Here is a 25375-nt window from a genome sequence, read left to right as displayed (position 1 = left end):
GGCAGACTGAGCAAGTTGATATAAGCTTTGTTAAAAATAAGACGCTTTATGTGACGTAAGCCTATGTCACACTTCCGAGCTCGGAATCGGCCGTTTGGAAAATCAATTGGTTGCATCACACTTATTATATAGTACTTTATATATACAATTTATTATCTCCGCTTTATTTAGTGCACTCAAATAATAGCGCTTGTAAATAAACTTGTTTTGTAATTTTTATTCGCTGCCAAGTGTTGGACCCGGCGGTCATAGCACGTAGGCCTACTGCAGTGCTGCTGCCAAGCTAACCCCTATGACCAACCTCATTCTCAGAACTTAATGTCCTTGCAGCGTACGTAACTCTGGATCAAGGCGTTAGCATGTTGAAGCGCCACAGGTTATCTTCTCTTGGAAACATATATATAGCCTACAATTGTAATAAAGCAGTTGGCTGTTCAAGAAAAAAAATATTATGCAGTATTTCAACATTTTCTGAGACATATCTCTTTATTTGGCTGATACTGTGATGAAACATGTTTCCGGTGGTATTTGGCAGAAGGAACAGAGGCATAATAATACCAAAGGATTGTTTATATTAGTCAATATTCTATGTACCGTTTTTTGTATTGTGGTAACGTAGGGACGATTTGTGCGAGTACACCTGTCTCTAAAATGGACTACAAACTAAATGTACTTTATTTGAGGCATGCTTGTCTTTATTGTTTTCAATATTCTTTTTACCATTTGTTGGGTTAGGGTTGGGTCATCAGGGTCGAGGATTAGCTAGCTATTGTTAGCATGCTTTGTAGCTGGCTATATGTATACATTACTTCTGTCACACCACTCTCATCTACGGCTACTACATCGTTCTATATGTGGTGTGCGTTATGTCCCTATTGTACACGATAATGGGATTTTGTTTCTTCATGACCCGAACTAAATGGTCAATAAAACACAGACATTAAAAAAAAAAACTGTAAAAAAAAAACTTGTTAAAATAGTCTAAAATGTTTAATTATTCCGATTTTGTTAAATAGGTTGATACAGAGTAAAAAGCAACAACACACACACACACATGCACAAAACATGAATGAGCCACAAGACGTTACCGTGCAGACCAATTTATATCTACATTAAAAAAAAATTCTATCTTCATTAAGTTCGGTATCACGTGGTATCACGTGGTATCATTGTTAAGTGTTTTGAAACGATAACGCGAGACTTCCCATTCCATTAAAAAACAGGTGGATAGTGGACTAGTTTACAGTGTCATAAACTATGAGCCTTGAGCCATATAAATCATGTTGCTACTAAACATTGGTGGCCTTCAGCCCTTATCACCTAGTAGTGGCTATCATTTGGAATACGGGAGACAGCGAGCGAGAGGGCGAGAGCTGGAGAGTAACATTAGAGAGACAGAGAGAGACACATACACAGAGAGACACACGAACAGAGGATGGGAGAAGTTTTATAGCACTTCTTTACAAGGACAGACTGTTTTTTTTTTAATTTATAAACTATGAAACTGCTAGTCTGGAAATTGTGTGTAGGTGATTTCTTCACGTGGATGTCTTAAAGACGAATCTAGTTGTTCAAATTCAGTTTCCTGTGGGTTTTTGTTTCGACTTTATAAACGTATTTAAGGTTTTAAGTTTAACGGATATTATGTGGTTTTTTTTTTCTTAAACACAGAAATGTGGAACACTTAAGCAGCTGTCTAATCGGTGCTCTAACCCATCTCTGTAGTTCAGGTAGGTCCAATAAAGATTGCTATCTCTTCTGCACTAAAGCTTTTCCCTCCTGAGCCACCCGCCATACGCGACACATTTATAGTCGACTCACTTTTACCAGCAAGTTACGTTCGCTACTTTGACGTCACAAGTCACGTGCAATGTGAGTTAACCTTGCCCCCTTCTCTTTCTCTCTCTATCTGTCTGTCTCCCTCCATGTCTCTCTCTCTCTATCTCTCTCTCACACTCACTCTCTCTCTCTCTCTTTATGGCACAATTACTTGTTTCATAAAAAGGGAAAGTGACTTGGAGACAATGACGCGACACAATTAAACAATAAGACCAGGATTAATTAAGGAAGTCAACACAGAAGACATTGGGCAGCCCTAGAGTAAGGTCGACTTTAGTAACTGAAGTAGAGATTTCGCTGGATGAAATTCGAAGGTTCCCTTCGTTATTATTAAACTTCTTATTCGACATTCACTATCAGCGTCCACTAAATTATATTGTTGGTCTGTGTTATCTGATTTCGTTATTTGAGTGTTTGACTTATCTGCCTAAAACACAGCGCGGAAGCGCCTAACATACTGTCTTTCCCCTCCCTCCCTTTCTCTCTCTCTCTCTCTCTCTCTAAATGCTCATAAAAATATACTAAATTTAAACTTAGGATGATAATAATTATCTTATCTTATAAATTACAGTCGTTATTTCAAAAGGCAACCTAAAATTACTAAAAGGAAACTTTGCTTTACTAATGTAATTAGATAAAATTTAGTTAGGCCTATTTGAAACTTTCAGCTCCATTTGATGTGATATTACTTTTTTTTTTGAGCTGATGAGGGCATAAAATTCAAATAATTGAAAACATCAATCAGACTTATAGCGAGAGTTCAAATCAAAAGTTAATGGTATAGCTCTTTTCAGACTCCAGACGCCAGGTAGAACTGATGCTCTCTCAGCTTATTTAGGCCACATTCCGGGGCCATAGATGAACGGATCATCAGTTTTCCATGTGTCATTGTCTTTCTCTCCACATTGATGGTGTGGTCCAAAAAAAAAATGCTCTGCCTGTGGGAATGGGCCGCCAACTAGCTTCCTTCAGGCGTCTCGGTTCTAGGCGAGTCTCTCTAACTGTCCCCACGTCTTGCCCATCTGCTTGGCATCTGCTTCCAAATCGCGGCGCCATGTATTCCTGTACCGTCCCCTCTTTCTCTTTCCTTGGGGGTTCCAGGTTAGGACTAGCCTTGTTTGATGCAGGCTTGGGAAGGCTGTGACCTATCCATCTGCAGCATCTATGAATGATATCCACTTCAAGTATTCATCAATACCTGCCTGAGGAAGATTCTTATGACCTATTGGCCAGGACAAGATCTCGAATGAGGACCTGTGGCATTACGTTTGGCACCTGTGGCATTACGTTTGGCACCAACTAAATTGCAGTTTTTGCAGACGCAATTCCATAGTTGATTGTTCCAACGTGTAAGAGGTTCCAATTCAGAATTTTATTCTCAACTCCCCTTATTACACAGTACAACTTGTTTAAACACATGAACATTCTAGTTGCAACACATTAAACATTCTAGTTGCAACACATGAACATTCTAGTTGCAACACATGAACATTCTAGTTGCAACACATGAACATTCTAGTTGCAACACATGAACATTCTAGTTGCAACACATGAACATTCTAGTTGCAACACATGAACATTCTAGTTGCAACACATTAAACATTCGTTACTAGACATAAACTTTTTTTTCTGAAACATTTGTTACATCACATTAATAGTTGTTACAACACATCGACATTTATTGTTGTAACAGCCCTGCACTTATTATCACAGGTCAACATATTTATTGTAGCTAATCAACACACATAAAACACATCAACACTCCAAAACGTCACCACACACCGCAATCTTTCGTATCGTTTTTATCAAAGCGATAAGAAAATTGTTTTAACGTGACGTTCTGACAAAGCTACAAACTACTGTTCAGAAGAAAGAAAAAGTAAATTGTTATCGTGCTGTACGAGAATGGAGGAACGAAAAACAAGTTGGATATAAAAAAAAAACCACTTTAAAAACAAATTGGTCTATATTGAGTCAAATGACATCAATAATTTTGAATCAATCCTGTAATTAATTTTTATTAGGTCTAGACTAACTATTATGAATTTGTGCGATTGGAAATGTATTAATTAATTGTTTTTTTTTCAACTTAACTTTCGTACTAATAGCATGCTCAGTGCGCTATGGTCCAATCACTTTTGTGGACCAGTGAGGGGGAGAAGGGTATCTGGGAGAACGTTTCCGTGCTGCCTTTTCAAAAACAAGTTTTTTAAGTTTGAGTCTAACTTCGAGCTCGAGCCTCTACAATGGAAGGCCGACGTGTTGACCACTGAACTGTCCAAGTACTTATAAAAGTAGAAGGGTTTTAGTCGTTAGCTAGAAAATCTACGCGAATGACCTATTTCTCAAAACAGGGCATATCTCCCTTTAGCTTAGAGGCCCTACTGTCTACTTAACGAAAATAATTATTGATTTATTGATTAACTAATTGGTTATATTTTTCATTGATTTGAGTGCTTTGCTCGACAATTAATTATTGTGCAAAGTTTTAACGGCTTCGTAAAAAACTGAGTGGCAGTGGTTGAGTGGTAAAGCGCTTGACTTCCAAACCGAAGGGTCCCAGGTTCGAATCCTGGTGAAGATTGAGCTTTTTATTTCGGGATCCTTGGGGCACCTCCAAGTCCACCAAGCTCTACTGGGTACCTGACATTCGTTGGGGTAAAGTAAAGGCGGTTGGTCTGAATTTGAACTCTAGGTCTTGAGCCTCCATGATGGAAGGCAGACGTCCTAGCCACTGAGCTAAAAAAAATATAAGGTTTTATGTATATAGTCTAAAATGTTTGTTTAAAATTTTTATTGAAGGACCTACACAGCGATTACATCCCCTTAGCTTAGTATATTATGTATAGAAATTAAGGTTAATTAATTACGACTTATTGATTAATTTTTAAAAAATTATTCATGTGTTGTCATCGACAATGAATAATTATGCTAAGTTTCAACTTGATATGAGAATTAGAAAAGACTCCACACAGACAGACTGAGTGAATTAATATCTCTCTAATTACCGTCTGTCCATATTTAGAAGGCAGATCAAGTGATACAAATATCCCTTGTAAGATAAAATTAACAGAACACAAACCAGGCAAAGAACACATTATTTAGTTGTTGTTTTTTAAGACCATCAAATTTTTTTTTCATTCTCCAGTGTAACGCACTCTGTTATGGCACCATCTACACACTTTTTTGTTTTTGGCCTGCGAATTTTAATTTTCTAAGAAACATTTTTATAGTCACAGTGGCTTTCGTGATTACCTTCCTTTTGTGCACACACACACACAGTTTCTCTCTCCCTCTTTCTGTCTTTCTTTCTCCGGGCTTATCTCCACCTACAGAACAGAATGAGAGGGATACCTCTCAACCTCTGAAGGTAGTATTTACATTACAACGCCCGTCCAACAATAGTGCAATCTAAATAAATAAATAAATAAATAAAATAAGCGATCATTACTAAACCGATTCCTTCTTTTGCTATTGGTTTTGTGAAGAAACAAAATATTGCGTGCAATAAAATGTTAGCATTCACTTGTTCCCTTCATATTGCAGTTTTAGAAAAAAACTGTTTCTTGTAGGAAGCACTCTGTGTACCACTTAAACGTAAGTAGGTGAAGTTGTAAGCGTCTTTGTACGTGAGGTTTATACATTGCATCCTTTCATTTTAGGACGGGTTCTGTCTAGTATGAACCATAACTAAGAGACACGAATGCGTCTATATTCTCTAGTATACGCCATACATCAATGTCAAGGTTGCACAGCTAGGTCCACTGTCAAAACAAGCGATGTCCTATTGGCATGAAATATAACATCCAACTCGAGCAGTGACACCCAAACTACGGCCCGAGGACCACATCCAGCCCGTGACCTAGTGTTATTCGTTAGCAGTGGACTGAGATGCTATAGAAGGATCATAGGTATTACTTACAAAGGCCCCTTCACAAACGAAACTGGATCATAATGACGATTGGGCCCCACGATGACCTGCTAACCATTATAAACAAAAACGCAATCTGAAACTTTATGACCATATCACAAGATCCTATGGGCTAGCTAAGACCTTCGTTCAGGGAACTGTACCAGGAAAAAGAATAAGCGGCAGAAAGATAAAGCAATGGGAAGACAAAATAAAAGAATTGTCATTGTCATTGAAAGAAATTCTATCAAAGGCGAAAAACAGCGTAATGGAGAAATACGGTCAACAGATCTTGTGTGGTGCCCCAATGTCCAACAGTTTAACAGATTAAGGGATAGGTGAAGGTAAAGGGGAACTATATCGCTGAGAAAAGAATTACTAGCTTGGTGGCCACACAGGGAAAACTCTAGTTTGACCGTTATAATTTAAACAAAAAAATTAATAAATAATTTTAAATTTGGCTAGAGAACTAGACAATATTCATAATGAACGGATTATAAGTCTATTTCGTAAAGTAGGCATTATTCATTAAAGAGTTGAATAAGTTCAGGACCATTTTTGTACATCGTCTAATGCTAGATTTAAAGGCCCATTGTTAGAATATTATAAAGTCTAGTAGATTTATTCATTCGCTTGACAAAGAGTTTTCTGATTTGAAAAGTGTGTGTGTGTGGGGGGGGGCTGGGTAAAAGATGCTTTTTTTTTATCTAGCACTCATTAGTTATTAGAAAAATAATCACTCCATAAGTTGTATAAAGGAAGTAATGTATTTTTAGCGGCCCCCGAAAAGGGGAAAAGATGCTATTTTTGTGTGATCTGTCTGTCCGTCCGTCCGTCCCGATTAGGTATAGTAAACTAGAAAAGATATTGAAAATCTGACATGATATTTTAGACCATTCAAAGTTCTGATGCAACGGCAACTTTTTTCTTTTCTTGAAGCAAAAATTTTATTTTCAAAATCAACTATGCAAGCAGTTTTTTTCATAAAAAAACACTTTTTACAACTATACACTATTAATAGTAACAAGACTATTTAGTAATGAAGATAATTATTTACCATATTTTCAACACATTTATGCAAACAGTTATAGATTTTTTTTTGTCAAAATTTTTTATATTTTGTTACAAATGTATTGCCAAGTAATGTTACATTAGTTCTTTCATACGAACTAATACATTTACAGGTAAAAATGTTTACTTTTTTTAAAGAGAAAAAATATATTTAATATGCATACAAGTGGAACGTAATTTAAAACAACAATTAAAAAATAGTTTTCATATTATCGCGTGAACAATAAAGTAATCACACTATAACAAAACACTTAACTAAAGGAATTTTTTAATTTTCTTTAACGGAATTTTTTTTTATTTTTTTATTTTGAGGCTTTGATAGACCCTTTACATAACAATTAGATCAATTAGATAATCATTATGTGACATCAGTTAGGTCAGGTTTACATCCGACTTAAGATTCACTTTCACCTATCTCTTGGTCTGCTGGACAGTTGGGACACCACATAAGATCGGTCAACCTTCTTTCTCCATTCTTCTCTGTCATTTGCCTTTAATAGAATTTCACTCTTCTTTCTGAAAATATTGAAACCTGTCTTTTCACCTGCCAGGGTGGACTACTTCGGGGGCCGAGTTTGAGTTTGTGTTTCCACACAGACTGTCTTTGTAAGCTTGTTTAAAGTATTTTTTTCAATGTTCTACTTCTAGTTTGCTCTACAATCAGGACACAGAAATGTCAACACCACCTTTCGTAATCTACTGCCACACAGGGTTATCAAATATATCCAGAATTATTTCCCTTTATAGCATTTATTATCTGCATCCATGTCTTCTCATGTACACCCACGCAAGTCTCACGTGATTACCTTGAGTTCGGGAAAAGAGGGAAAAAATACACCCTGTCAGCGGTTCTAAACAGATCTGAACTCGTTACGCGGGTTCAAATAATTAGTTCCTCATCGAGGAAGTTCGATCCTTTTTTTTTCTCGAGATGCAGCCTTCTCTGAAGCAAATGGGATAAAAATCAATCAATCAAAGGATATGATCTCTCTCGCCAATGCTCAGACTTCGGCCTCACCAAGGTGGAAAAAATTGGGAGAGATGGGCGGAGAAGGTTGTGATTTTATTTCCCTTGTTTGTATACATTTTGGCTGATTAGTCAATCTTTCATAATTTTGTTTTGTATAAAAAAACGGAGTTTATTCCTCTAGTATTGAGATATATGGCAATGAGCTTGCGGCACTTTCCCATGGCAAAGCTTTTATTTTTAACGATTTTTTTTCCATATTTTGCTTGTTATTGATTTGCAGTTGTATTTTAGTGTCCAACTAAACGAAGAAAAGCGATCTAGAACAAACATGTTTAACGCCAAGTCCATAATTAATGAGACAGTGTCGCCTATCTGGTACAAGTTCCCTACTGCCAAGAGTTAAGAGAGAACGTGTCACTGGTGTCTTGGTCGGTCACTCCATTTGTAAGCAGGATCCGAGGCATTACGCCGGACGGCCCTGTTTGTTGTCAGAGCACGACGGCAGGATTATCTCTTCCTGCTCTGTTTCAAAACGGAGTTCATCACAGGTGATATGATAGGGATGTCTAGATAGAACATGGGATGTCTAGGGAGAGAGCTAGGGATGTCTAGATAGAACATTTGATGTCAAGGGAGAGAGCTAGGGATGTCTAGATAGAACATTTGATGTCTAGGGAGAGAGCTAGGGATGTCTAGATAGAACATTTGATGTCTAGGGAGAGAGCTAGGGATGTCTAGATAGAACATGGGATGTCTAGGGAGAGAGCTAGGGATGTCTAGATAGAACATGGGATGTCTAGGGAGAGAGCTAGGGATGTCTAGATAGAACATTTGATGTCAAGGGAGAGAGCTAGGGATGTCTAGATAGAACATTTGATGTCTAGGGAGAGAGCAAGGGATGTCTAGATAGAACATGGGATGTCTAGGGAGAGAGCTAGGGATGTTTATAGTTAGGGATCTCCACGGAGACTAAGGTTTATAGTTAGGAATGCCGCAAAAGACTGATGTTTATAGTTAGGGATGTCCAAAGAGACTGATGCTTAGAGGGATGTCCAAAGAGACTGATGCTTAGAGGGATGTCCAAAGAGACTGATACTTAGAGGGATGTCCAAAGAGACTGATGCCTAGAGGGATGTCCAAAGAGACTGATGCTTAGAGGGATGTCCAAAGAGACTGATGCTTAGAGGGATGTCCAAAGAGACTGATGCTTAGAGGGATGTCCAAAGAGACTGATGCTTAGAGGGATGTCCAAAGAGACTGATGCTTAGAGGGATGTCCGAAGAGACTGATGCTTAGAGGGATGTCCAAAGAGACTGATGCTTAGAGGGATGTCCAAAGAGACTGATACTTAGAGGGATGTCCAAAGAGACTGATACTTAGAGGGATGTCCAAAGAGACTGATGCTTAGAGGGATGTCCAAAGAGACTGATGCTTAGAGGGATGTCCAAAGAGACTGATGCTTAGAGGGATGTCCAAAGAGACTGATACTTAGAGGGATGTCCAAAGAGACTGATACTTAGAGGGATGTCCAAAGAGACTGATACTTAGAGGGATGTCCAAAGAGACTGATACTTAGAGGGATGTCCAAAGAGACTGATGCTTAGAGGGATGTCCAAAGAGACTGATGCTTAGAGGGATGTCCAAAGAGACTGATACTTAGAGGGATGTCCAAAGAGACTGATACTTAGAGGGATGTCCAAAGAGACTGATGCTTAGAGGGATGTCCAAAGAGGCTGATACTTAGAGGGATGTCCAAAGAGACTGATGTTTAGAGGGATGTCCAAAGAGATTGATGCTTAGAGGGATGTCCAAAGAGGCTGATACTAGTGATTCTGGAGTTTTAAGTCTCTTAAGCTTTAATGTCTACAGACTAATTTCCTCTTCACTTCCTACTATAAGCTAACACTTACCTCATGGGTGTAAAGGTGAAGGAGGATGGTGAAATAATGAAATTAATTATTACAAACTAAGATTCGGCACATAGGAGTATGGCTGGAAAGCAAAGTTAATAGATCAATGTCGTGGGTTTGATCCTCATACTTGCCATTTTTTTTTTTCACTGTCATAAAAATTAATAATATTTAGGTGCTTTTAATTTCTTCTGCATCATTTGAACATAATGTTGGAATTAATTATTTTTAAAATTTCTATGTAACTTGTATTTGGTCTATTTGAACAGCTTTAACACGACAAGTTCTCATTCCTACCTATGTACTCCTGTAACACCTCACACTTGTATCTCAAGTTCTCATTCCTACCTATGTACTCCTGTAACACCTCACACTTGTATCTCAAGTTCTCATTCCTACCTATGTACTCCTGTAACACCTCACACTTGTATCTCAAGTTCTCATTCCTACCTATGTACTCCTGTAACACCTCACACTTGTATCTCAGGTTCTCATTCCTACCTATGTACTCCTGTAACACCTCACACTTGTATCTCAAGTTCTCATTCCTACCTATGTACTCCTGTAACACCTCACACTTGTATCTCAAGTTCTCATTCCTACCTATGTACTTCTGTAACACCTCACACTTGTATCTCAAGTTCTCATTCCTACCTATGTACTCCTGTAACACCTCACACTTGTATCTCAAGTTCTCATTCCTACCTATGTACTCCTGTAACACCTCACACTTGTATCTCAAGTTCTCATTCCTACCTATGTACTCCTGTAACACCTCACACTTGTATCTCAAGTTCTCATTCCTACCTATGTACTCCTGTAACACCTCACACTTGTATCTCAAGTTCTCATTCCTACCTATGTACTCCTGTAACACCTCACACTTGTATCTCAAGTTCTCATTCCTACCTATGTACTCCTGTAACACCTCACACTTGTATCTCAAGTTCTCATTCCTACCTATGTACTCCTGTAACACCTCACACTTGTATCTCTTCTATTTCTGCAAAAGAGCTCATAGCTTAGCAGCAAAATTGTTTACTAGAAGAAGAAGAATCTCTTCTATTTGAAAGTGTTGCAGTTTTATTCTACATCGCATTCTAGAAAGTCGTAGAAGCCAACTTCCTTTAAAGATCAAAAGTATTTCTTTTAAATTAGCTTTCAAATTGGAAAGGGGAGAGAATCAGTCAACAACCCGGATTTCTCTTCCCCTACATCTCTATCTTCCCACTTCATGAAGAGGAAATTTTTTTTATTCATGCGCGACCATCAGTTGATGAATTATATCGCTCCGTTGCGGACATTATGCCTTGATGGTTTGTAGTTGGCACCGCGTGCATTCTGCTTAGAGATGAGTACGCGTTTCACTGTTTCAAGAGATGAGCATATTACTTCTAATCATTTTTTGTTTTTTCACAGTTCTATTTATAGCATCACTTGAAATATGGTCAAGTGTTGGTGGGTGAGTCCTTCTAGGACGGCGTGTGACAGCAGGCCAAATGTTTGAAGAGTTTCAATTGGGGGATTTATTTACTTTAGTACGCTTCGCTTTTTATCTTCCCTTCTTTACTCTCTTGTTGGAGTCATTGCAGTGTGTCTAATTGACGCGAACATCTTGTACTTACAGTTGATGACCTAGCAAGCGCTTGTGACCAGACAGACACCATGGATAATTTTAAGGCGTGTTGGCATTTCAAGGTACAGATTTTGCATTTGCACTTAGATCTAGATCTTGATCTAGACATGGTCAATATCTTAAAGAAAAAGAATATTAAATAAAGATACATATGTAGTTAAATAGAAGGCTTGGTGGGTGGGCTAGTAGTAGAAACACGGACAGACAGATAGATAGGTATGTAAGTAGGTAGGCAAATAGATAGATAGGTAAATAGATAGATAGGTATGTAGGTAGGTAAATTGATAGGTAGGTACCTAGGTAGGTAGGAAGGTAGGTAGGTAAATAAATAGTTTGAAGGTATATATATATATATATATATATATATATATATATATATATATATAGATATAGATATATATAGATATAGATATAGATATAGATAGATAGATAGATAGATAGATAGATAGATAGATAGATAGATAGATATAGATATATAGATAGATAGATAAATAAGTAGGTATTTAGGTAGGTAGGCAAATAGGTAGGTAGCTAGCTAGCTAGCTAGTTAGGTAGATAGAGAGAGAAAGAGAGAGGGAGAGAGAGAGAAAAGTAGATATATAGGTAGGTAGGCAAATAGGTAGCTAGCTAGACAGACAGACATACAGAGATTAAAACAGATGCTCCATGTTTGTGAAGTAAGTCTAACATTAGAAATTCAGTTCAGTTCTGTTTTCACTGTCCTCACTAGACAAGTTGAAGTAAGCATGACTAAAGGAAGAAATGGCTTTCGGAAAGTTAAAAAGGAGAAAGTAATGAGTCAGAATAAACAGGGAAATTACGCAACCAGCCACTTTGAAACTTAGTTCAAGTTGTACTACATTATTTCTTTGCTAAAGACTGGTACATGCTTTATATGTAAATCTGTCCCTATCTGTGCTTTTATATACCGGAACATTTTACATTAGTAATAAGCCTACTTCTTTACAGGAAATTGTGTCCGATTTGTAATAGATAAACAGAATTTTAAAAAAAAAATGTTATGTACGCTATATTGAAAGCATTGTTGCGAATTTAACAGTTAAAAAGTTACTCTATTCTACAAGCAGAAAAGCTTAGATATTTTATTTTGCAACACTAAATGTGCAAAAATAAATTCCACAATTCTTAGCTTTTTGTTGCTCTGTGTATTGTAAGCGCTAAACGACTATCAACGAATATTTTTCACCACTTTAATCTCCTAAATCTTCATCGTTTTATTCCGACACATTTTTTTCAAACCGTCGAATTCATCATTTCAATCCGACGTTTTGTAAATCCAACTTTATTTCATTTCGAGGCATTCGTCGTTTCGATCCGCATCATGAATACGATGTCTCCATTATTTAATCCGACATCCTCTTGTTTATACACTATCATAATATAAGTCTTTAGTTAACATGCATCACTAGATGCATGCATGACTAGACGTAATCATCTTCTTATTTTTAAGTAACGTCTGCATTTTATAAGATAAGATAAGATAAGATATCTTCAATTCAATCGTACATAATGATCGCTTCAATCCAACATCTTTAAAACAAAAAAGTGAGATGATATGAGTAATATCTTTTTGATGTCACATGCTGCCTACCGGACTTACACACTTCAGCTATTTTACCTAGCTTTCAATAATACGAGCCTTGTTATATATCCTTATGTCTATCTATAAAATCTTTCTGATGAAAGTGATAGAATAGGAAAGTTTAAAATGAAAACAACAGTCATAATCCACATCATAAAATAAACAACTTATATCAACAGCAACCTTTTATACCATTTGAAGTTCATCTTGAAGTTATATTCTTGTATAAGCTGTTGATCACTTCCAATGTGGTGTCAATATACGGTGAAGGAAAACAAAATGTCATCTTATATACTTTTCTATCAATGACGTTCTCACGCGTTTCAACTTTCAGACTCCAAGCCAGATTCTCGTCTCCTTTCATTGATAGAAATCTACTAGCTATGTTTTTACCCGGCTTTTCTAGGGTTCTTTTGTTCTGTTTTCTTTTTAAATATATTATAAAAGACTTTTTTGCTGTTTTAATCATTCGTAAAAACACCTTCGAAATGTTCGGATATCAAACCAAGCCTCGTTGTTGCCTATCATCATGTTTGAGTAATTGAATTAATAAGCATGACTTTCATGTGAATATTTTGAGCTAATGTTCTATTTAATTATATTCTGAATTAATGAACATATATTATAGTTCTAGACCATTATTATCATGTAAACAATCAAACAAAACACATCTACACTGAAAGCAATAATAATTTATTTAAAATCTAATTTAGAGAAACTATAGGTTGTTTAAATTAATGTCAAGAGGGCTGTTTGACCTAATTTTTAAAAGTCTATTGAGTCTATAATGTTAGGCTTTTCCTTTATTTTTAGGGTCCTAAGGTTGTGGTAAGGCTACTTTTACTTATCATAAGATCATGGCTAGTATTTAAGAAACGTTAATGTCAAGTTTTTAATCAAGATTGGTGAAAAAGTTTTGATTTCTATGTAAGACATACTTAGATGTATACACACTTATATACAAACACACATACATCATCATCATTGGCCTCCTTCAGTCGTAGAACGACTATGGTACATCTCAGAGCACACTTCCTCATGTGGCCGTGGAGCCCTATTTTGGAGCGACACTCCCATCCACAAATAGCGCAGGTTAAGGTGGCTTTTGCTTCGGTGGTAGAGGAGCTGGCCGTTTTTCGGATTGTACGTTTTTCTTCCTGAGCTGAGACCCATGTACTTTCACTGTCCATAGCTTTCTTGGTCGCTGTCTCTCTCCATCTGTTGCGGTCTAGAGCTATGTCTTCCCAATTGTCAGTATTGATGTTCACTGATTAAGGTTCACGTTTTATTACATCTATGTAACGGAGGTGGGGGCGACCAGTTTTTCTTGTGCCAGTCGCGAGTTGTCCATAGAGGATGACTTTCGGGATGCGCTTGTCCTCCATCCGGCGAACATGTCCAAGCCAGCGCAAACGGCGTTGTTTGAGGGCTGTAAAGATGCTGGGAATACCTGATCGCACAAGGATCACAGTATTGCACACTTTTTCTTTCCATGTGACATTCAAGATCCTACGGATACATCTCAAATGGAAAGAGTTCAGTTTTCTCTCTTGCTTTGCGTAGGTGGTCCATGATTCACTGCCATACAGCAGTGTACTCATAACGCATGCCTCGACCTTCGCTAGACCCAGGCCAAGAGTTTGGGAAAACCATAAGCTAACTACGGTGACCAAAATGAAAGTCTACACATACATATATACACACATACATACATACATACAAACATACAAGCATACACTTAATATTCTTCTAAGTTCTAAATATGTTAGATAGTCTACTTTTCTATTGTAACCCCACTCCCCCCTCCTTTTTGTTTTCTATCCGTAACTCCAAGTATTCTCATTTGAATGAATCTCTGTATGTCTGAAGGCATTTTTAGCATCATGGTGACTTTTAGGATTGTGGATGCAGTGAAGCTAGCTTAAGTGACTAATTTGAGCCGACTTGTAATCACCTGGTATCTTTTTCCCAACCGGTAGAGGATGCTTATTTACCTATTCCCTGTTGAGTGAGAAGAGGCGTGGCTGTAAATTTTTATCTTAAAAAAAGGTTGTAAGAGACCTTTTTATTTGCCATACTATACATGCATAAATACATACATACATACTATACATGCATAAATACATACATACATATTATACATGCATAAATATATACATACATACTATACAAACATAAATACATACATACATACTATACATGCATAAATGCATACATACATACTATACATACATACACACTATACATGCATAAATACATATATACATACTATACATGCATAAATACATACATACACACTATACATGCATAAATACATACATACATACTTAACATGCATAAATACATATATACATACATACTATACATACATAAATACATACATACATACTATACATACATGAATAAATACATACATACATACTATACATACATGAATACATACACCGAGTCTATGTGACAGAAACTTTCATATGGACGAGTATAGATTGCACATATTTATTTTTTCATTCTAAATTCAAAGACTCGACTATTCTTGTACAGGCTTAGATTCTTGTTCATTCTTATTCATTTCTAATAGCTCCTAACATACACTAAGGTAAAAAAAAATTTCGATTAAGTAAAAGAAATATGGTCATTTAAAATACAATATTGGTTGAGTGTCCTATGATCTAGCCAGTCTACTAGCTAATACCTCTATTTAAAAGTTCCTCCCAATGTGTACCAGCTCACACTAGAAGTCATGCGTTGTTTGTTGCACTAAGTGTCTCTCAACCTCAGCGTTCTGCTGCAGACATGTCTGCCAGGAAATAGTCAAGTACTATTCCCCTTCCTTGACCACTCTTTATTGGCTGAAAATCAAATTTTACAGAGGATGTACAGGAAATTAGCCTCGCCCTCTCTTTGTTCCTGAAGCATTATTTCGCTGACTACATCCGGACGTTTGTCTTTGAAGCCATTATTCAAATCAAATTTATTGAAATCTTAATCACAAAATCAAAACTTGACCTTGTGAAAGATCGACAGGAGCACAAATGTCACAGTCAAGAATTTAAAGTGTAAACATTCTTGTTTTTTCTTCACAGTTATGATGATTTCAATGAGAACTACTTTTAGCATCCTGGAGGCGTACGGCTTGGCTCCATTCTTTTTGTTTCTCTACTCGTAGCCCGAATGTTTGGCTGCATACTTAGCCTTATGTTGTAGCTGGAGCCCTTGTGGATTGCCGTGACTTTCTGTTTTGACACTTTTCTACTGCCAATGGCCTTTGTTATTTGCAGCAAATTTTGATCCGATGCTTACAGCCCCATGATATTCTATCATTTGTTCAAGTCTCCCAAAAGAGTCCATGTTGAAAGCTCTCAAGGGCAATAGAGAGTGTCGTTGAATCAGTTCGTTTGTTAACCTTGAGCTCACTTTCCTTTTTTCACTGACTGTTACGATAGATACTTGAATATAAACAAACTTGAAATAAGAACACTTCAAGATAACAACAAACAAATTAATCAGCCATCTTGGCTACCAGAGTAGTGTCCCCTATGCATGGGCACAACTCTTCCTACTATGTACACTATCCCTGAAAAAAAAAAAGGGGGAGGGGTAATATACACTATTGTGTGAGTTACTGAAAGGGGCGTAACATTCCATCAACATCCCCTCTCCTCCATAAAAAAAAATTACAATCAAATCAACAATCAAAACTATTTACAACATCGTAAATCTATACAGTTCTTCTTTAATTAAGCATAGTCCCCATATATTGAAGGTAGGCCTATCTGGAGAGTAGCTCTAGGTCGCAGAGAGTACTGATGAGTGTTTTGGCGTTTGATTTGATTGTAATTTTTTAAATATTTTTTTTTCTTTTCATTCAAAATCAATAATATTAACTGGGATTGATGTTCTCGGTATTTCGCGGTCACCATTCCACTATATGCGCCGCGTGATCAAAGAATTGTTTACAACCATCCTCCACTTTAATAACGTCTTCGTAGTGCATCCAGCAAGTGTTCTGTACACCCCAGAGGGTTTCCAACATCGGATGGAAGCCTTTTCGATGCACCACAAATAGGCATCACAATATAGCCTCAAAGTGGTAGATCATTTTAGATATAAGGGAAGCTTGGTATCCAATGACGCACCACAATTGCCATCACAATATAGCCTCAAAGTGGTAGATCATTTTAGATATTTGGGAAGCTTGGTATCCAATGACGCACCACAAATAGGCATCACAATATAGCCTCAAAGTGGTAGATCATTTTAGATATCTGGGAAGCTTGGTATCCAATGACGCACCACAAATAGGCATCACACTATAGCCTCAAAGTGGTAGATCATTTTAGATATCTGGGAAGCTTAGTATCCAATGACGCACCACAAATAGGCATCACAATATAGCCTTAAAGTGGTAGATCATTTTAGATATCTGGGAAGCTTAGTATCCAATGACGCACCACAAATAGGCATCACAATATAGCCTCAAAGTGGTAGATCATTTTAGATATCTGGGAAGCTTGGTATCCAATGACGCACCACAAATAGGCATCACAATATAGCCTCAAAGTGGTAGATCATTTTAGATATCTGGGAAGCTTGGTATCCAATCACGCACCACAAATAGGCATCACAATATAGCCTTAAAGTGGTAGATCATTTTAGATATCTGGGAAGCTTGGTATCCAATGACGCACCACAATAGACATCATAATATAGCCTCAAAGTGGTAGATCATTTTAGATATCTGGGAAGCTTGGTATCCAATGACGCACCACAATTTCCATCACAATATAGCCTCAAAGTGGTAGATCATTTTAGATATCTGGGAAGCTTGGTATCCAATGACGCACCACAAATAGGCATCACATTATAGCCTTAAAGTGGTAGATCATTTTAGATATCTGGGAAGCTTGGTATCCAATGACGCACCACAAATAGGCATCACAATATAGCCTCAATGTGGTAGATCATTTTAGATATCTGGGAAGCTTGGTATCCAATGACGCACCACAAATAGGCATCACAATATAGCCTTAAAGTGGTAGATCATTTTAGATATCTGGGAAGCTTGGTATCCAATGACGCACCACAATAGGCATCATAATATAGCCTCAAAGTGGTAGATCATTTTAGATATCTGGGAAGCTTGGTATCCAATGACGCACCACAAATAGGCATCACAATATAGCCTCAAAGTGGTAGATCATTTTAGTTATCTGGGAAGCTTGGTATCCAATGACACACCACAATAGACATCATAATATAGCCTCAAAGTGGTAGATCATTTTAGATATCTGGGAAGCTTGGTATCCAATGAGGCACCACAATAGACATTATAATATAGCCTCAACGTTGTAGGCCACTTAACCTACCTGGGAAGCACGGTATCCAATGATGACCTAACCCTAACCCTAGCGCTTTTGGACGCCTCCAAACAAGAGAGTAGGGCGGAATAAATCGTTCCGCCTGCCTAAAAAAATCAGTTTCTACCAAGTTGTGGGTTTCAACACACTTTAGTATGGCTCTAAAACCTGGGTGCTCTATAGTAGGCATAATGGGTATACGCTGGCAGGACTACCTTACAAGTAACCATTTTCTGCTGGAGGCTGGTGTTGGCAGTATGTATAGTGGCACAACATACCTTCCCACAGCTACACCTGGAGCGACATTTATCCCGCATTACGAACGACCACATGCAAAGGCAATATTTTTGGAGGGCGAGTTTAAAAAAGGTGGTGCCCCCGTAAGTGCTTTTAAGATCAACTTAGGCGCCATTTCGCCCTGTGGGATAGAGGAAAGTAACTGGCAGCAGATGACATCTGAAAGAGACGGAGAGCTCTCATGAATGACGCGGGACACACACAGTAGGCCCAGACAAAAAGTAGACTCAGGCGAGGAGGCGCAGTGGCTTCCGAACCGGGGTCTGGGGTTCGAATCCTCGTGGAGACTGGGATTTTTAATTTTGGGATCTTCGGGTGCCTCTGAGTCCACTCAGCTCTAATGGGTACCTGACATTAGTTGGGGAAAAGTAATAGCGGTTTGTCGTTGTGCTGGCCGCATAACACCCTTGTTAACCGTAGGCCACCTAAACAGATGACCTTTACATCATCTGCCCTACAGACCACAAGGTCTGAAAGGAAAGGGAACTTGACCCTAGGCGGACAACGGTTTTGTCTGCATCAGATGTACAAAAAATATGTAGGGGGCAATTTAGTTTGTGCATGGCACTCATCCTTCATCTTTGAACTCGAATATCCTTAATCTTTGGACTCGAAGACATTGCTATTATTATCTCCTGAATTCATCTTATGGGAATTGAAATAAGAACCAACATCCAGAACAAAAAAACAAAAAAATAATAATGTTACACAGACAGAAACACAAACTCAAAATCGGCCCTCGAAGTCTATGGAAACAACATTCATATTCTCTGCTTATTACATTTCTTTGTTTCAACACATACAATGAAACAATTCTTAAAGCGCTCAACCAATATATATACAGAGAAGGTGCAATTTAAGTGTAAAACTCATATTCAAAGTCTCTCTAGTACGCACTAAAACCATTGATTGTTATGCAAGTTGCTTATGGAAGAACATCTTTTTGTTTTCTTATTTAAGAAATTCACTCCGAGGTCTCTGAGTCTGATGTCTTGAATTTCAGTGAAACAATTTCAAGGACAAGCCTAGTCTTCACCATGTCACTGAAATGTACTCAAAGGATTTCACTGTGTAGGTTAGGGGTACAATGATAAAAAAAAATGAAAGCCAATGGTTGTGTTTAGTCTAGTGTCTTTTTTTCCATGAAGTATCTTTAAGTTTACGTGCACAAGTGCACACTTCCCTCTCTAGCAAAGTGACCAACTGTTGTACCAAATGGTTCACTATAGTGACATGTTTCTTACACTCCTCTCACCATGGGCATGTTTTGTCATTTTAGTTGTTATTTAACATTTAGTTTTGCTTATATAAAAGTAATGCCTTCTTTGTAGAAAACAAGTTTTTTTCTGTAGCATCTCAATTCCATCGTTAGGTTCCTCCTCTTTAGTTGTTCAGTTAGCGTTCAAGATACGCAAGTGTATAAGAATGTGGCCATATGATATGGACTGTGCAATTCTGGCCAGTAGTTCAGGTTTGGCTCCTTTATCTGAAACGATAGCCCCGAGGTATTTTTAAACTACTGACACTTGTCAGCTTTTCACCTCCAATACTGAAGTTCACTTTAAAGCCCTGTTGGCTATTGGTCATCGTCACGGTACTTTTTGAGGTGTCAGATATCACAGTGCTTTGATGGGTCAATTCTATTACTGGATTCTCTAGATAAGGTGTCAATGTCCCATGTTCCTGTGACGTGCCGGAGATTCTGTAGATATATATCTAAATATGTCTTAGAGATTCAATTAACGAAGATCCTTTTAATTCAAATACAGAACTCTTAAAGCTGTGACATTTTCTTGCATATCCTGTAGTCTGTGTGATAATAAGGCTGTCATCAGCAAATTCCAGATCTTCCAGCGTTTGTGTGAAAGTCCATTAAATTCCTTTCCCTAAATTAGAGTAGGCTTCTTTTGTGACCCAATCCAATACAAGAAGGAACAGGAGTGGTGAAAGAAGACATCCCTGTTTGATTCCTGTTGTGACTGTAAATTCCTCTGACAGTTTGCCACAGTGGGCTACTTGACAAGTGAAACCATCATAGAGGCTTTTAATTATTGTTATTATTTTATTTGGGATCCCGTAGCGTCTCATTTCTGTCTAGATAGATTCTCTGTCGACACTATCAAAAGCCTTTTCAAAGTCGACAAATGTTGCATAGAGAGGAGATTGCCATTGGACACATTGTTCTACAATTATTCTGAGTGTAGCTATTTGGTCAGCACAAGATCTCCCTTTTCTGAATCCGGCCTGTTCTTCCCTTAGGTGTTCGTCGCATGCTCCCTTTATTCTGTTTAGCAAGAGTCTGCTGAAAATCTCCCTTGGTACTGACAACAAAGGAATGCTTCGCCATTTCTCACATTCGATAATGATCACCACTAAATATCCAAGTGTAGGCTATCCTACTAAACATATAACTTCTTTCTATTTCAGTCCGTCTTGTGGATGCTAGCTTCCTGTCTCATTGTCACAGCGTATGCTGACCTGGATGCATGTTCCCATGGATGCAAGTGTACAGACCACACGGCAACCTGCACATCTTTGACGAATAAATTTACTAGCAGATTCCCAGATCATATCAAGAAAATTATCATAGAGAAATCAACGCTGGAGTCACTGGAGAGTTTGCTTTTAGGGAAGGAAACTAAACTTATTGTAATCAGAGACTCGGAGATAACACGCTTGGAAACATATTTCCTTCGCGACATCAGTGCACCGATTACACTAGAGTTCAGCAAAGTTCTCATAATGGTCATAGCAGCAAATGCTTTTCATAATGTTCGGTTAAAAAAAATTAATTTTGATTATGTTAACATTGAAACAATTGAGTCGCACGCTTTTAGCAATGTATTTGTTCATGATCTAATTCTAACAGACTGTGATGTGACGGAAGTTAAAAGTGCCTCTTTTCATTCAGTTCACGTCATGGATCTGTTGAAGCTGAACTCAACAGTTCTCAGAAAAATTGAGAAAGAAAGTTTTAAAAACATTCTAGGCATAAGCAGACTTGACATTGAACAGAGCAAGTTCATGGCCATGGAGTGTCACGCTCTTGTGCCTCTGATGGAGGCTAGTGCTAAAGTAAACGGCTCTTTCTTTCTGACTACATCTTCACTGGAGTGTGATTGTTCAACCGTCTCCTTATTGCAGTACATACATCGACATCCGGACTCGGTGTCCGACTCGGTGACTTGCTTCGTACAGACCACTGATGGCTCCTCGCTGAACGTTGGCGTCAAGAAGATGACAGACTTGACAAAACTTTGCCAACACAAATCAACTCGGCCGTGTCATGAAGATTACGCCAGGGAGACACCTAGGGTCTTGGTAACCACGACCTCTGAGGCAGAAGCACCAAATACAGGGGCTGTGTCAATCAGCTTTCCACCTGAGAACATCGCTACATCAGTCACGCAGGTAGCATTAGACAAGAACGAAACGAACACCATAGTCACAACCACAACATCCGCGTGTGGATACGTGGCTGCTACAAGTGTAGCCACATCTCTGGAACAGGCTGACCTTACTGACACACATTCAGCCGCTCCACAAACCAACGCGTTAGAAAATATTGCTTCAAGAAATACCTTTCAAAACCTGCCAGTCCTCATTTCACTAATGACATTATTTACATGCTGGAAAATATGAACAATGGACACTTTTCATTTCACTAATGGAATGTTTCACATGCTTGAAGATATAAACCTTGCCAGTTCTTACTTCACCAACGACACTTCTTTCTTGATGGAAAATAGAAACAATTGTCTAAAAATAAACTGTATTACTTGATGACAAGGCTAACATGTGTTTATTTGATGCCAAAGGCTAACATGTGTTTATTTGATGAAAAGACTAACATTTTGTTTATTTAATGACAAGCTAACGTGTGTTTATTTGATGACTATGCTAATATGTATTTACTTGATGACAAGGCTAACATATGTTTATTTGATGACAATGCTAACATGTGTTTAATGTAGTTTTATAAAAAAAAAAGATGACATAATGGGAGCGGCCAATGGTGAACAACAATTAAAACGGAAATACTAAAAGTTCCGTAACAACCACTACTCACCAGGGTATTCATAAAAACATTAACTCTTTCTCTCCATAATTATTCTTTCATGTTCCAATAGTATTATTCATTTTCCTAATTTTTATTTCATTATTCTGTTCTGATTAAACTTCAATAACTTTTTGTCTAGGCCTCTGAGATACATGAAGTCAAACTAGGTTCAAGACTTCAAATCCTTGACTGTTATTAAAGGGTTCAAACTCACATGGTAAAGTGACAATGATAGACTGAAGACTCTCCGTGATTTTTTTTTCCCTGTTTAAAACAGAATGTAAACAAAAGGACTTTAACTGAACCAATCACGAAGGTACTTTAACTGAACCAATCACGAAGCTACTTTAACTAAACTAATCAATCTGTTAGGACTATTTCATGTCAGGATATCCATCAAGTACCACAGGTTTAAAAACTATAAATAGGTAAATTATTTTGAGTATTATAACAGCATCTGGCACCTAGGGGAAATACACAATTTCTCTCTCCATTGCCACCTGACTCCAGCATCTCTCAAGCTTATTTTGCTACTAACGTGGTACATAGTTTAATTGTAGACCATTTTCTAAAATTGTGGATTTATTTTTTAAAACAAAATTGTGTAGGTCCACATATAGATGGGAGTGTTATTGATACTACTGAAGTATAGAACCTCGCTGTTTATAGATAGATAGATAGATAGATAGATAGATAGATAGATAGACAGACAGTCAGACACACAGATAGATAGATAGATAGATAGATAGATAGATAGATTGATTGATTGATTAAATTGTTCATCCAAGGGACCATTTGAATCATTACCAAGGATCGTCTTAAAATCATTTTCAATTACACACCAAATGTGCTCGCAATTGATCAGAACGCTTACATCATCGACTATATTTACATTTATGAGTAAAAGGTGACATGTAAACTAGTTATATAGACTGTTTCATTGATTTTCTTTTTGACTGATATTGTTAAAAATGCAAATTCTTTTACTTGTTGTTTTCTAGTCATTGCAAAAAATAATTTTCCGGAGTTTAAAATCGTTCATATTGATAAGAGAAATTCTCACATGAATCGATTTCCATTCATTTATCATATTAGATCTCTGTCAAATATGTTGTAATATTGATGTATGTAAATGAAGTTTATTGTTCTTATGTCTTTGGAGCCACGTATATGTTCTCTTGCTATTGCCATATGTTACAAGTATAAAGTAAATGAGATAAGCTTTTATGTGATGAAAAAGGGGCTGGTTGATTACGTTTCTGCCAAGAACTACTTATAATCAAATAAGTCTAATTTATTGAATTCTAGTCAATGTTCCTAGTACTAAATAATAAATATACAGAACGCTTTTAAAATGAAACTGAAATTAACACATGAAAATATAATTATTTACTTTTGTTGTTTTTTTTTTCTTCTTGTTTCCAATATCTATGTAGACACTCATTTAGGTTCTCAAAGGAAGGCCACTCTTGTTAAGGTGTTAAAAAATTGGGTTGTCCTTAAATGCTACAAAAAATTGTTTAAAGAAATCAGAACTTTAAAACTTCCTAATTGGATAAGCCATTAAAGTAGTGAGAACTCTATAACTTCCAGAATAAATTAGCCAGTGATATAACATTCGCATTGAATTAGAGAACTCTATCACTCCCTTATTGAAATAGAGATTTTAAGCACTAAAAGTTTAACACTTTCTAAGAATTTAAAAAAAGAATGTGGTGTATTGTGCACTGCTGCCCACAAGTACATTGACGTCTATTGAGAAAATAATGTATACAAATAAGAGATCTGTCATTGTAAAAATCACTTTTCCGGTGTTCAGTAATTGAAGGACCTGTCAAACTTCCTTATTCACTTTGACGTGTAAGAATACATACATGCCTGGCCAGTTTTTGACGTTTGTCAGCAGTCTACATGTTCATCTTATAATTAACATTTTTTTTTCTTGCCACGTTAAATATGAAAGCTGCTTCCATATAATTTTTTTCACGGCCACCTGAAGTTGAATAATATGTGACCTCCATTTTTGACCCAAGGCTTTGGGCTTAGAACTCTGCCTTAGCAGCCCCTTTCCATAATGGTAGACTTAACTCTTAATTCTTCTTTGTCCTTGTATTTCCACTGCAGCCAAGACGCGATGAATGATAGAGACAGAATAAGCCTCACACTTGGTCTGCACTAGAGACTACATTTAGATAACCAGAAGCAGGAATGTCTGCACTAGAGACTACATTTAGATAACCAGAAGCAAGAATGTCTGCACTAGAGACTACATTTAGATAACCAGAAGCAAGAATGTCTGCACTAGAGACTACATTTAGATAACCAGAAGCAAGAATGTCTGCATTAGAGACTACATTTAGATAACCAGAAGCAAGAATGAAATAAACATTGTAGCAACATAAAGGGGGACAATCCAAAAACATGTAAAAGATATGCAAACAGGTGTTGACATCTCTCGAAACATAATATATGCGATTCTTAGATTCATTCAGTTCTTGGGGCGTTTTTTTAGCTCCCTATTAGTTGTTTTTTTTGTCTGTCTGTCCATTCGTCCATCTGTCAGTCAAATTGAGACTTTTAAAAAGAAAAGAAATTGAAAATCAGATTTTATTATATCTCGCAGAATGCAAAAGTTGTGGTACAATGGCTACTTCTTCTGAAAACGAATCGTTTTGTTTTTTAAACTAAATATACAAGGCGTATTTTTTTTTCATACACCATT

At 37.2% G+C, this 25375-nt stretch overlaps 1 protein-coding gene across 11 annotated transcripts; it reads left to right on the top strand.

The window, feature by feature from the left end:
* Positions 1 to 1217: 1217 nt before the first annotated feature.
* Positions 1218 to 24864, top strand: LOC129922812 (uncharacterized). 11 transcript variants are annotated; one of them, XM_056010335.1, is made up of 5 exons: positions 1218 to 1525; positions 1672 to 1730; positions 8082 to 8338; positions 11328 to 11398; positions 21021 to 24864. In XM_056010335.1, exons 4-5 carry the CDS (start codon positions 11366 to 11368, stop codon positions 22233 to 22235), a joined length of 1248 nt encoding a protein of 415 aa, XP_055866310.1. In that variant the 5' UTR covers positions 1218 to 1525; positions 1672 to 1730; positions 8082 to 8338; positions 11328 to 11365; the 3' UTR covers positions 22236 to 24864. The 11 variants fall into 11 exon arrangements, with proteins under 11 accessions (XP_055866310.1, XP_055866303.1, XP_055866296.1 ...); XM_056010328.1 differs by having other exon boundaries at positions 1218 to 1730; XM_056010321.1 differs by having other exon boundaries at positions 1218 to 1730; positions 8071 to 8338.
* Positions 24865 to 25375: the final 511 nt, after the last annotated feature.

The sequence above is a fragment of the Biomphalaria glabrata genome, chromosome 1 (genome assembly GCF_947242115.1).
Source record: "Biomphalaria glabrata chromosome 1, xgBioGlab47.1, whole genome shotgun sequence".
NCBI classification, from domain to species: domain Eukaryota; kingdom Metazoa; phylum Mollusca; class Gastropoda; family Planorbidae; genus Biomphalaria; species Biomphalaria glabrata.
The sequence above is the reverse complement of the archived record's forward strand: the minus strand, read 5'-3'. Positions and strand labels throughout refer to the sequence as shown.

Bases quoted from the DNA above. Each gene is read 5' to 3' on its own strand.
- LOC129922812 (XM_056010292.1), top strand. From the start codon at position 10,977: ATGAATTATATCGCTCCGTTGCGGACATTATGCCTTGATG. The intron at 11,017-11,327 runs GTTTGTAGTTGG...TTGTACTTACAG, and splicing joins GCGGACATTATGCCTTGATG to TTGATGACCTAGCAAGCGCT. The intron at 11,399-21,020 runs GTACAGATTTTG...TTTCTATTTCAG, and splicing joins AGGCGTGTTGGCATTTCAAG to TCCGTCTTGTGGATGCTAGC.